Genomic DNA, 13,358 nt, shown 5'->3' with positions numbered 1-13,358 from the left:
CAGTCAGTAAAAGTAATTTATCATCTTCCCGCTTCGGTGCTCACGTTATCAGCGAACTCATTTTCTGCATTCATCATGCAATCAGCCTATTATTTGCATATTAATCAGGCAGTGGACCATGAAAGAGCTGCATCCCAGCCAAATGCTGCACTATCTCAGGAGGAACACTCAGTAATTATCATACATCAGTGTTATGATGTGGTAATTGATTATAACATCTTTCTGTTGCCCCTGGGGAGTCCCACTGCTAACCCAGCTTCAGGCGTTCTGTGCAGATTTTTCTCTGAAAATTAGAGAAACCATTGCTGTCCTTTTATTAGGTTTTTTTTTTTACCTTTACAATAGACAGCACTCTCAGCATTTCCAAGTTACTTTTCCTTTTTTTTTTTTTTTTTTTTAAATGAAACCCTCTTTAGGGAAAAACCACCTGCCTCACATCAGAAAAAGTTAAAAAAAAAACCCCAAACGAAAACCCAAAACTGAACAGTTGGGCTCATTCTTGCTCGTCCTCTCTCCTTCAAGGTCTGGTGGCTTTTTAGGTGCTGGTATTGCTTACATAATACCCTTCCCCATCAAACACAACAAAATGTTGCAACTTCAATAGACAGTAATTGCAAAGTTCGCATAAAGGCAGTTAAGTTGCTTTATTTAGGTGCCAAATGAGAGGCTAATTTTGGTCCTCTCGCAAAGGACAAATGAAACATCTGCCAGTTCAAACGCGCACTATTTTTAGGACCCAAGTTCCAGAGGGGTAAAAGAGAGAAACAAACCTAAAAGACAACTGTAGTTACACTGCAGCCCCCTCGCACCTCCTTCGTGCCTGCGGACCAGGCAGAGAGGAGCCAGAGGGGGCAGCCCCCGTCCCCGCATCCATCCCAGCCTCCCTTCAGCAAGCAAGAGTGAAAAGGGGGATGTCTCAGGAGAAGACGCCAGAAGGGAACATCTCACGCCGCGTGACAGAGAAGAATGTTTCGGTCCAGCTCTGCAGCGGGGCCAGGCGACCCGCGAGGAGAGCTGGTGAGAACACCTCGCAAGGACAACGTCCCTCTCCAAAGCAGCTTTTTGTCCTGGGACAGTCTTGTCCGAGAGACCCCCAGCGCTGACAGCAACGTGGGGGTGTTTTGGCAAGCTCATGTTTTGCCAATAAATAGTCTCAAACACTGCCTGAATTATTCTGGGCAACAATCACCCTTTTCAACCCCACTATAGGGCATCACAGACACAGCCAAGGGAACAAGTATCTTTTAAGTCGCTATCTTTGACAAGTATAAATATGGGCCATGTACTTCAGGCCTGTTTTACATTTCTTGTTGTCATTATATTTTCTCCTTTCATTAGGCTTTTTAATTGGAGATTTTTCTATTTTCACTTTTATTTAAATTTGATCTCAAATCTGCTTTGCTTTGTTTTCAATGCAAGTTGTGTTTCTCATCAAGTTTAAAATAATCACTGGATTCTTTCATTTGCTGTTTCTCTGGATGGCTGCTGGCAAATTTAAAAACCTCCAATACCCATCAAATTAGGTAAGACAAATTCATCCGTTCTTCTGGCACCCTAACACAAAGGACAGGCTACAAGGTAACTTTGAAGATGTTAATTTTCTGGTAATTTTCTGGTTTTTCTTCTTGGGAATGATTTGCTATCAAGTAATATATACCTCTATGATCGGAACAGGATTTCATTGTTCGAGTCTAACAGGCTGTTTATTTCCCTGTTCCAGAGCTACTTGGTGGAGAAGGCAGCTGCCTCGTAGCTCCATCCCCATTATCAGACGGGAATAACGAGCCGTGTGTTCGGTGCTAGCGCACCTTTTCGCCAGTATTTTGGGAGGAAAATAGCCCATTATCTGTTCTTTGAATTGAAAGCAAGGTAATTTTCATCCAGCGGAGGAGCATTTTGTAATTTGCTGAGCAGCGGCTGGGCTGTTGCCTGGGGATGGCCAAGGGCATGATGGCTACCTCCATCCCACCAGTGGTAGCCACGTGGCCACGGGGGCTGGACCTGCAGCCCCCTCCTTTTCCCACAAGCAACCAGAAGACCAACGTCAGCTTCTGCCAGCTGCCAGAGCCTCCTATTACCAACAGAAAAATATCTGTTCCCTTCGGAGAAGAGCCTTTCCAACCTCTTCTGCAGCTGCCAGCCCATGGGGGACAGAGCCTGGCCATCACCCTGGCTCCTGACCCCCCCCGGAGCTGCCTGGCCTTCCCGTGCTGTGGCATGACTGTGACGGCCTCATTGGTGTTTCAGTGCTGCTCCAGTTATTTTTATATTTGGCTTTCTAATGTATCAGCTCATCGTTTTCCACTCAGCTCTTCTGTGCTTAGAAGCTGGCAGGAGAAGCCCCCCGTGCCTGAAAGCAGGGAGGGGGGGTAATGTAGGCCCCCTCCCCAAAGGAGGCTGCTCATCTCCAAACGTGCAAGCGGAGGGACGAGAAAACACTGGTAATTAAATGATGAACAGTGAGGTTTACAGAGCTCTAATATTCAATGGCCATGGCTTCTTTTAAACAAATCCTGAAGAGTGCAAGGAAGTTACATGCTCAGACTGATGCTGAAGTTACAGTCAAAGCAACTACTCACAAGCTACATCCACTTTTTAGCAGCTACTATACTAACTGGTATTCCTACAGACTACCTGAGAAGTGTAGCAGCAATAACGGTCAGGAAAGTTTCTTTTTCTGTACAGCTTAAAAAAAAATATTCATAAATTAATTTCAATTTTTAAAAATGAAGACTTTGAGAACGAGGTATTGGTGTACCTGGCTAAATGCTACTGCTGAGCTGCACAGCAGCTCCTTGCTTGGAGATCTTTTCCTCCACACCAAAGGGGAGTGAGCAGAATGGACCCACGTTCCCAAATTAACCACAGAAATAAAACATAGCTGCAACTTGACTCGGTAACTTCTCCAAAACGAATGCTACGAACTCCTAACCACACTTCAGAGTGAATGACATTTGTCTTTAGAATCCAGCCTGAGTCTCCTCTTTGCCATATTAATATGAAAAGTGTGTTGGTGCTTTGTCACAGTAATTCAGCTGCAAGGAATATCTGCCTAGAAAATAGCGTTCACTCTATAATTATATATTTTACTTTAGCACTTTTATAACAATAAAGTTATGACCACAATGAGGATGGAGTCATCTTCTGCGAGTTTAATCCCTGGGTGGTTCAGTGGACAGAAAAGAACACAACTAGGACAGGAATTTCTTTACAAATACTGACTTATTTGCAAAGCATCACCGATGGCCAAAGGACTCCGGCCACACAAGAGAGCCTGGGGAGGACAGATCCAGGCATGAGGCAGAAATCGCCAGATGATGGTTACCAGTGATAGCCTGAACCTGAAGCACTGACTTCGTGCTGCATTCCCAGGTCCCAGTGAGGTGCCTTGACAGCGATTCTCCCAGCTTTATTGATACCAGAAAGGCTGCCAGGAAGGTTTTCATGGTCCAAATGTCAGGGAAATGGCACAGAGTATGATCACACACATTACAGACAGACTACAACAGCTGCCCTTATGAGAAGCCAACTGATATCCTATGGTTTGAAATCCAGACAGTCACAGCCAACTGCTTCAGAGCCGCAATCTCAAGCCACACAGAAAGAATGTGGAAACTTCACCAAGACGTGCTGCTGTGCTTCAGGGTTAGCGTGAAGGTAACTACTTGGCTGATGTAGTTGTTCAGCTCTAAACTTGACAAATGTGTTTGCACCTAGCACAAAAGGAGACAACCTTCTCCACCAAAATGCAAGGACTCAAAAACTCGTCAGCAAACATAAACCATCCATGCAAGGAACTCCAGCAGCCCAACTACTCAGTTATTAAAACCCACGTGACCTCCCTTCTCTTCCATTTTTATAGACTACGTTAACCACAAACATTTCATGTCATACAATTTTATTAACCCCGAATGCCAGCAAATGACTGCAAAACAGTCTCCCTCTCCTCTTTGATTCAACAAAAAAAAAATAGCTTCAAATTTGACAAGATCTGTCAGCATCGCTGGACTGATCCCTTGGGTCATCTCAAGGTACTAAGGATTCAGCTCTCCGTGTGCTAATCCCTATTGTGCTCCGGAGCACCATCTCGGCCAGCACTGCCCATCCAGAACAAAACAGCACAATGCAAGAAAGAATCATGAATCATGGAGAAATGGGGGGTGGGGTAAGAGCTTCTCCACTGTCACCATATGGCTAGCTAGCTCTTCCCAGAAGCGCATCAGGACACTAATCTGGAATACGGACTGCAAGCCTGACACATACTCTCCCCCCACCTTGTTCCTCCCAGAGCAGTCAGTGTGACAGCATCCTTCTGTCATCAGGTAACCAGGATGATCCACCCAGTACACACTTAACTACCTGGCTGTGCTCAGCAGCTTCTGTACTGAAAAATACTACTGAAATACGTATTACATAAATAAAAACACCATGGATACCTGGGTTTGTCATCATTCCACAATACGTCTGTTAAAATCACAACTACAGTAAATCATAGATTGCGTTCTGATTTTTTTTTCCCAGATTTTCTTTCCCAAGGGATGATAAGAAGTAATCTCCCTGTTGTTACAAATGTTTTATTTGGAAAATAAAGCTTTTATGCATATTTTAGTTGATCTAAATACAGTAGATCTTGGGTTTTTAAATCACCAGATAATACGCAATTATCTCAAGCTAGATTCTGATTTTGAAACAAGCTCTAATTAGCTCCCCATTTTATGCTGCTATAATCCTTTCTTCAACTCCCATGAGTGTTACTATTGCTAAGCAGCATGAGGTTAGGAATGATGGATGATACCCAGAAAGGAAGACAAACAAAAGGGAAATTCAAAATCCCCTGAGATCACCCGCAGCTGTATCGGCAAATGAAGATTTCCACATTAGGTCATAAGACGACCCTTACAGAAACACATACCAAAAAGGCACGTCTTTTTCCCACTGAGTATTTGCAAGTCTTTAATGTAGTATAGAGAGAGTACATGTCCTTCACAGAGGATAAATACAAAAGCGAATAAAAATCCGGCTTTCCTGGGAGTAGCTATGAAACCAACAGCACCAGAAAAGAAACTCTGTCTTCATGTCATATAGATGCTCAGTAAAGACACAAGACCCCAAAATAAAACAAACTAATAGAAGCTATATACAGTGCAAGTATTTAGAAAAAAATCCAAGCACATAAACCTTCTTCTGGCACATGGCTACTGTCCAAACCCAACCCAGCTCTGATCATCAGTAATGCAACTAAATAAGGGCCAAATTCATCACGAAAAAATGCTGATGCAGTTGGGTGACACTAATTCAACTTTTTTTTCCACGTGATTTGGTCCATGCTTTTGACACATAAATCATTAAAAAGGCAGATTTACCCAAGGGCATTAGAGCATTTAGGTGGAAGGAAATACACAGAAAAAAATGTTAGAAAAGGCACAGTGATACTATTTTTGACCACCTAGGGTACACACACCATTTTTGTGTAAAACATGTTCACTGAAACTCGCACAAGATCACCAAAGCCTTGATGAAAGGTCACAGGCAGAAAATACAGAGATATATATATCTTTGGCTGTAATTTTGATACGGACTGCATGTTTTCAAAATTTGTAAGCTTTCAAAGAAGAAACACAAGCCTGGCTTCTCTTTGCTATCTATCTATCTATCTATCTATCTATCTATCTATCTATCTATCTAATGCTTATCCATTTGTTCCCATATATAGAAGACTGATGGGTCCATCTGTCCACGTGTGACAATGGAAAATCACCAGACAAAAGAATAGATTTTCATGAATGAGGTGTTAATCAAAACCTTATGATCTAGAAGTGTAACTAACTGGGTCAGAAATCCAGAAAATCTTGCTAGTTTGATAGAATAGTGCCAAACAGTAATGAAAATACTCACAGCTAATAAAAGTTGGAGACTTTACTATGCATGTTGACACTCTGTACACTGAAGACCTTCTTGGCAAAGCACTCAGGAGCCACTGAATGTATTAGTTTAATTTCACTTCTTTCCCTTCATGCATTCAACAAGTTCCAAACCAATTATATTACATGGAAAAGGCTCCAGACCTTTTTCTCATTTCAAAATTGTTCTGATTAATTTCTGTTTTAAAATTACAAGTATGCAACCTTTTCTGCCTTGATTTTCCTGGGAAATGTCTCAGAAGACCAGAAAATTGGAGCTGTCTTTTTTTTTTTTTTTTTTTTCCTACCCTGGAGTGGAGGATCTTTCACAAATGCGTAATTATTATTACCTTTTCCAAACTGTTTGCTGCGCTTTTAATTACAGAACAGCTGCTAATAAAAGAAAATTACCAAACTGCCCTTCCTTATTCAAATAACTTGGTTTTGCTCTTTTGTTCTGTGTGGTGGCACAACCTTCCTTTTCCCTTTATATGGAGAAAAGCACCAAGAAAAGGATGTCTTGTACAACAATTTTATTTTTTATCGCTGGAAAGGAGGAAGAAAAGGGCACGAGCCCATTTTCTCATTTGTAAGTCTGCTTTAAGGAAAGAAGGAGGGCGATCATCAATAATATGATTTTATTAGCTGATAGCAATGTGTTGCCTCACAAAATATTAGCTCAAGGGCAGGAACTGACAAACGAGATTGGGAGTGTGGGAGGGGAGCAAAATATCACAGCAGCAAAACTGAACTTCCTGAAGGAAATCACTTTCAGCTACCAGCGATCCTCATGGGAATCCAGAAGGTGGTCGGATTTTAATACTATGGGCTTGTCTTTCAATCTATTATAATTACAGTTAGTCATAAATATGATGATTAGCAATAACAATGCAGCTTTTTCCCAGCTCCTCTGATTTCAAATTCCTCTTAAAATGGTTACAATTAATTACTCGCACTTTCCACGCTGTCTTAGGCGTTTATAACTGTAACAGTTACTCTTGCATAGTATTGATGCTACAAACAAGTAGTCAATGGCATGCTTTTAATGAACAGCAGTGTATAAAATATCGCGGGAAATTTCCATGTTCTCTAAACGCTTGGCTATCAATAACAATAGCCCTATGATTGCAAATGATTTTTTCCCATTTTGGTTTTGTTTTTGTGGCTTGTTTTTACCAGGGACATTTTTTTTTCCTTTTATCTATTTATTTTCAACTGTTCTCCTTAAGAAAAACGTGGACTGAATATCATCACGGATTTTCTTCTAGTAAAATCTTTTTAGAATGCAAAATAGTTTCCCCGTAGAGAGAAAAAGCAGTTTGGTTGGAATACTCAGAATAAAGCCAGCAAGCTCCAGGGAAAAAAAAAAAAAAAGTGTTTCAGAATGGCAGAAAAGTCGAAGAAGAGCACAACCCATCCTTCTCTGTATCCTGAAATGCAATAATTCTCCAGTACAGGGTACGGGCTGTAAGTACAGAGCAGGGCACAAGTCTTTTTCTAGACTAGAGAACAGCCAAGTGGTTTACGTCAGTTAAGCGTATCATTGGTAAAAAGTCTGTGTGGGTAGAGTTTGGTATCTAACAGCAGGAACACAGCTGTTCTGTTCCAGCCTCCCTCCTATACCGTGGCCATCTTACAAAACCTTTAGCAATTCACTTCTCCTTGACACTCATCTTTGCTGCATCTGCTTTTTTGCAAACGGAAAGGGGAGGGAGAAAAAAAAAGTCGGCTCAGAATATTTAACGGAGCTTGAAAAAGAAAGGCATACCGTGGTCTTTTCCCCACCTTCAAATTAACAAAGCAGATTTTGTGCAAAGGGAAGTGGGAAAAAAAAATATGCCAGCGAGTAAGGCAGCTGGAGTATGTAGATCACATTACAAACGAAAGGCTTGTTTTACAGCCATTGTCACATGTCAAGTTGATAAGCTGAACTATGGTAAAAAAAACCCTACAGAGCCAATGATCTCTAAGATCAGAGTCTTTTTACCTAATATATGCAGCTAAATATGTGTACTCCCTACATCTGCCATAGCAACAAGGAGAGAACGAGGAATTAACTGTGTTAATAAAAAAAACTGAAGGGACTCCTGTATGATACAACAAAACGCAAGAAACCTCTCGGCATCAAAGCAAAAGAAATGTAACAAAAAGCACAGAGAATTATTTCAGAGCAAATCATTGAAACCAGCTGATTACCTGAGCTTGCACATCCCTGCTGTAGGGAATCCTGTAATGATGTCACAGAGTGAAGGACTAGATAAGAGAGGAGAGGAAAATCAGGGAACAATAAAAGGAGATGCCAAACCACAAACTAAACAGTAAGCAGGCTCAACAAATAGCAAACTGCTGACCTCAGCAAGGGCGTGCTGCTCATTTAAGTCAGTGGCATTATCAGGGTACAACTGAGGCCAAACTCGAGTCTAGCCTTTCTGTATCAATAGGTATTAGGATAAGAGAAAGCCACATAAAAGCGTAATTGCAACACAGCGTTCCCCCTTTAAAGCTTAGTTCTTCTAGCTCACCTCCTGAGAAAGCAATCGATACTCTCCTAGGAACAATCACAATCCCCTATGTAACCCTAGAAAACAGTGCACGAGATTTTCCAGCTCTTGGGCCAAAATTTTTTTGAATTATGTATCATATTCATGCCTAGATAATATCATCCTAATTAGGAACTTGGTAAGTGCTGCTTATCAATTACGCATAAACGAGTGCTTCGTTCGTAAACATTCCCAGTGTGTCCTCCTAGGGACCAGCTGGGCTGCAAGGGTGGACGCTGCCACTTCCAGTAATGCCTGGAGTAGCACCGGGTGCAAGGCTTGCTTACTGCAAATTTAACCAAAAAAAAAAAAAAAAAGGAACAAAAAAAAAAAAGAAGGAAAAAAAAAAAGATTTCCTCCTCCTCAACTCAAACAACATAGTGGAATTTTAATTACCTTGTCCTTGTTGCTGCCCTTGTGCAGGCAGGACACACTGTCCCAGCTCACCATTCAACCAGAGCTGCATACGAATAAATGGTTCTCGGCCTTTTTGGGTCAATTTACTCCATGGCTTTGGCCTGGAGAGCATGTCACTGACACTTCCTTGGGACAGCCCCAATACCTGAAGTGAAGCAACCAAGAACGGCACGTTAACACATTGGATGTGGAAGCAGGGTGTGTGTGTAATTTAAGTCACTTTGGTTTCCTTTACTGCTACAGCGCTCGAATCGTTTTCATACGGACAATTAGTAAAACTGCAAAATGACATCTGTAGGTACTCAGATGGAAATGTTTTTCTCCTGCCGTGGTTTCCTTCTGGAGTGTGGTTTTGTTTTTTTTTTTTTCCGGCAGGAACGGAGCGGCAGCACAAACGGCAGAAGGATGGTGCGAGATTTGCATGCTTTTCATATTTTGTGTCAAATAGTTTCATCGGTTTTAACAGGAAAAACACAGAGTCCAGGCACACACAGGCAGATAAAACAGGCAATGATTGGCATGTATTTTGTTCTCAAACAAAAATAATTGGGACTTTTGAGACTAGGCCTATATTTGGTTCATTTTTTTGGTATGAATTATAAAGATGTGTGTTTTCACCTGTAGCAGCGGCTGTTCCACGTAAGTAAATATTTAAGAATAGAGCCGACTGCAGCAAAGGGGGAATTTCAGACAGGCAGAATGCAATTATTTGCCTGGAATTCAGCACAGGTACAGGAGTTAAAAATCATACTTAATGAAAGCTGCCATGGGATCTTTAATGACCCCGAGAGGTCAGCTTTTTCATTTTACATCTTAGTGAAAAGGCAATAGTGCGATGCCAGCTCCTATTATACTTTTATATTGATTCAATTCTTTATAGGAAGAAGAAACACCAGATGTCCACCACTTCTTACAGTGTGGGAGGTGTTTTCTGGTGGTCAGGGACCACCCCAAAATCCCACATGTTCAATGCTTAGGGCCCACGGCATGAGAAATTCAGAAAACCTTATCGTGCATGGCGTATCTGTAATCAAACATTGCTTAAAAACGTCTCAAAGCACGCTAAGATAGCAATCACCAGGTGTAAGAAATGACTGCGAATTCCTGACTTCAGACTAAGGAGAGGTAGGGGATTTTCTGCGTGTTTGTTTAAGTACCTTTGTGCACATTTCCAAATATAAAAAAAAAAAAAAAAAAAAGAAGAAAAATGCTCTTGTGTCCATAATCTTCACTTCTAACAAATTTAAGACTCTCCAGTCATGACAATGGCACTACTCAAATATTCCATGAATTCATTACATTAGGCATGAAATACTGAGTCTCAATAACGTTTGCTTCAGCTTTCAACATTTCTAAACTCGGGGCCCCATTTCTAATTACAGCTGGCTGAAGCCAATCATTGTATAAAAAACTAGGCGATTCACCAAATACAGGACAACTAATACTCTCCTTTGTGAGCTTATTTTGAAAATACTTAACATACGGAACAAAACATTTTTCCATCAGACATAGGTGCCTTATCCCCCGCCGTTAAACTGAGCTCCGTACCAACGTCATGAGCAACATTCACAATACTGGTGTAACAAGAGAGAACCACTTCTTTACCTTTTCCCCAAAGATCCTTTGGCAGATGCCATTCTTTGCTAGCTTTTCTTTGACCTGCCGCGTTAGCTCTATCGTATCCACTTCCTGGTACATATAAATCTCATACTGCTCGGGTGTCAGTGGAGGAACTGAAGGTTTGGATGGTTTTGACAAAGACACGATAGGGGATGAAGGGAGTGGGCTATTTTGTGGTGTCTCACTGCGACTCGCCCCAGTCATGCTCAATTCAGAACTCTGCGAGTACGGTGATTCAGCGTTTGGCCACTCTTTCCAATACTCTGAAGAAGATGGTCCTTGGAGCTGGCTACGATCTGGCCTAGTCTGATTGCTGACCTTTTCTTTTCCACCACTGGCTTCCTCAACTTTTACATCTTCAGGAAGAGCTGTATTTCTTCTCTCATGCTGCACAGTATTCCACCAATGGTCCTTCCAAACACCACCACGTCCCAACTCATTTTTAACATGCCTCAACATACCCTGGGCAGAATCACTTATTCCATGAAGCTCTAGAACAGGTGCCTCCTGAGGCTCCTTTTTGAGCCCAGAGAGGTTCTGCAATGCAGAGATACTGGAATCAGTGACAGATGAATGTTTCTTCAGGGATATGGCCAAAGGAGAATAGCTGGAAACCGAAGACATTGCAGGTGTAGATACTAGTTTGGGGGACAGGATAGAAATGTCAGCTTGAGATAAAGGTGGTGTTTTTAAGGCAGGTTCAAGGGCAGCCTGCTGTGCCTCCATTTCACGTCGGGCTTGTTGCAGAATGGATCGAATAGCATCATCAGAATTGCCACTGCTAGATGCAGAAGGCGGCTGAGCCGGCTCAGCTATGAAAAACAACCAAAAGACTAAATGCAACAGAGGAATATGCTTTATATTCAACACGTGCTACTGTAACTATTTCCCAGTCAGAAAAAGGGCTGCAATACATTTCTGGATGGGAGGGAGGAGTTTTCACTAAGCAAAGCTTTGTGCTTTTCAAAATAAGGTAAGATTTCCAAAGTTCTTCACTGGAAAATTTTTATAGTTGCCAAAGTGCTGGACGTTTGCACGCACAGACTCAACTGCAGAAGTCTAGTACTACTTGCACGTTTTCCACCATTGTAAAAATTTTCAAATAAATGCCTTTGAAAATCAAGCCTTCCCTTCTTCCTCCCCTACCCCCAAGCGGTCAATAACATTTTATGGTTTTATTTACAAAGTTATTTAACCTTTTACTTCTCTCTGTCTCCACAAATGAAGCGTAACACACACTCAAGGCTGAACACAGCTGCATTCACCTGGACTGACTATTAATACCCTCTTACAATATAAATCAGGTGAGTCCTTTTAACTCCAAAAACATGACACACAAATTACAACAGAGCAAGAACTTTAGAAAGAGACTTCATTATTTTGTTTGACAAGCTAAATATGCTCCTGCTTCCTGTTTCCTTGTTTCGTGGTCCCAACCACTGAAATAAACAGCTCTACAAAAATGAGGCAGATGCCTGCCCATCACTCTCCGCCTTATCTAAAGCCCTAGAATGGAGCCACGGGCACTTTTTCAGAAGAATTAACACCTAAATGCAGTATTACAGTGGTGAACCAGGACTCATGCGGCTGTGCTGCAGCCGTCGGGGATGAGCAGAGCCTGGAACACGGGGGTAGAACGATCTCTGCAGAGCCCAGAGGTTTTCGCAATGGCATCTGTTTCCATTTAAGTTAGCCTCCGCTGAGGTCCCTGCTGCTTGAAACTCAATTCCTCTGAAAGCTACTCTATAAAGAACGGGGAAAGTGAAGCACTAGATAGTAACAGGGAACCCATACACTGCAAGAAGTGGCCTCAAAGCGAAGTAAGATTTGAAACATGCTGCCTATTATTCTAGTAATATTATGCCTCATCTGAATACATTTCCAAATTTGCTTCCCTACGTTCCTTCCTGTCACTCACTATAAAATAGATGAAAAGCTAAGAAATGGGAAAAAAGACAGTGGGGCTCTCTCTTCTGTTTTATCTACTGGTTTCATAGGGATTTTTGAGGCTGAATTAATATTTGAAAGGAAGCCTGAGACTCGCAGATGAAACATGCTACTGAACAACGTACTTGCAGTTTCCTGCACACAGCCCATGTTTTTCTCTATGTCATCATTACTTTTATAAAGCAATTTTATTTAAATCGTATATTAACTACTCTTTTATAAAAATTCTGCCATGAGATTAGCTTAGTTTTCATTTAAAAGGCAACTACCCAAACCCCTAAATCAATATTTACTTTAAAAAACAAAACTAAAGTCTTGCACAGTACTTTCTACTTCAGCATTAGTGCTTTAGCAGTACTGGAAACTTTTAAGAAGGGCTACGGAGTAGACAGAAATGTTAACTACATGACAGCACACAATGAGAATTAAACTTATCTCAGGCTAAGATGTAAAATTAATGATGTTTTCGGGAAAGGAAACGCTTTTTGGATTTGCCAGTTCATTCACTGAATACATTTTGTAACCAAAAATAAAGCTGTACAAAAGTCAGAACTGAGTTTGCCTATATTATAATTTCAGTACGTGATGTCCTCAGTACGATGGCACTATGTGACTGGTAGTCGCTGGCTAGGTCGTGACCTTCACCCCGACAAATCCATGCAGTTCCCTCGCCCATGCAGTTGTGTCCCTAGGGCTTGAGTTAGAGAGAAGAGAAAGCAGGAGCCATTCCCTTTCCAAGGAGCAAACTGGCAGAAGAAAGGATTTTGTAGGTTCCCCCTGCAGAGCGACTGCCCGCAGGTCTGGAGCAGTGTAAAGAAGGCAGAGAGCTCTGCATGTGGAAAAACGTGTTTAGAAACCTCACAGCGTTGCTCCCCCGGGAGCAGCGCAGAGCAGAGCAGGCAGAGCGCTGAGCAGGGACCCTGCCAAGCTGTGA

General features: G+C 41.8%; 1 protein-coding gene across 8 annotated transcripts in view; it reads right to left on the bottom strand.

Moving 5' to 3' along the window:
- The window catches only part of CUX1 (cut like homeobox 1), a 281,195-nt gene that overhangs the window by 58,276 nt on the left and 209,561 nt on the right, over positions 1-13,358 (bottom strand). For 3 of the 8 annotated variants that reach the window (XM_055714990.1, XM_055715001.1, XM_055715006.1), the window contains 3 exons: positions 10,463-11,289; positions 8,837-9,002; positions 8,097-8,153 (listed from right to left, as the gene is read on the bottom strand). The exons of 3 other annotated variants lie outside the window; for them this stretch is intronic. In XM_055714990.1, coding sequence (XP_055570965.1) covers positions 8,097-8,153; positions 8,837-9,002; positions 10,463-11,289 — 1,050 coding nt within the window. The remainder of the gene's footprint in view (positions 1-8,096; positions 8,154-8,836; positions 9,003-10,462; positions 11,290-13,358) is intronic. 2 more of the 8 variants (XM_055714996.1, XM_055715018.1) reach the window with 1 other exon arrangement.

The sequence above is a fragment of the Falco cherrug genome, chromosome 1 (assembly GCF_023634085.1).
Source record: "Falco cherrug isolate bFalChe1 chromosome 1, bFalChe1.pri, whole genome shotgun sequence".
In the NCBI taxonomy this organism is placed as follows: domain Eukaryota; kingdom Metazoa; phylum Chordata; class Aves; order Falconiformes; family Falconidae; genus Falco; species Falco cherrug.
This window is presented reverse-complemented; position numbering and strand designations above follow the sequence as displayed.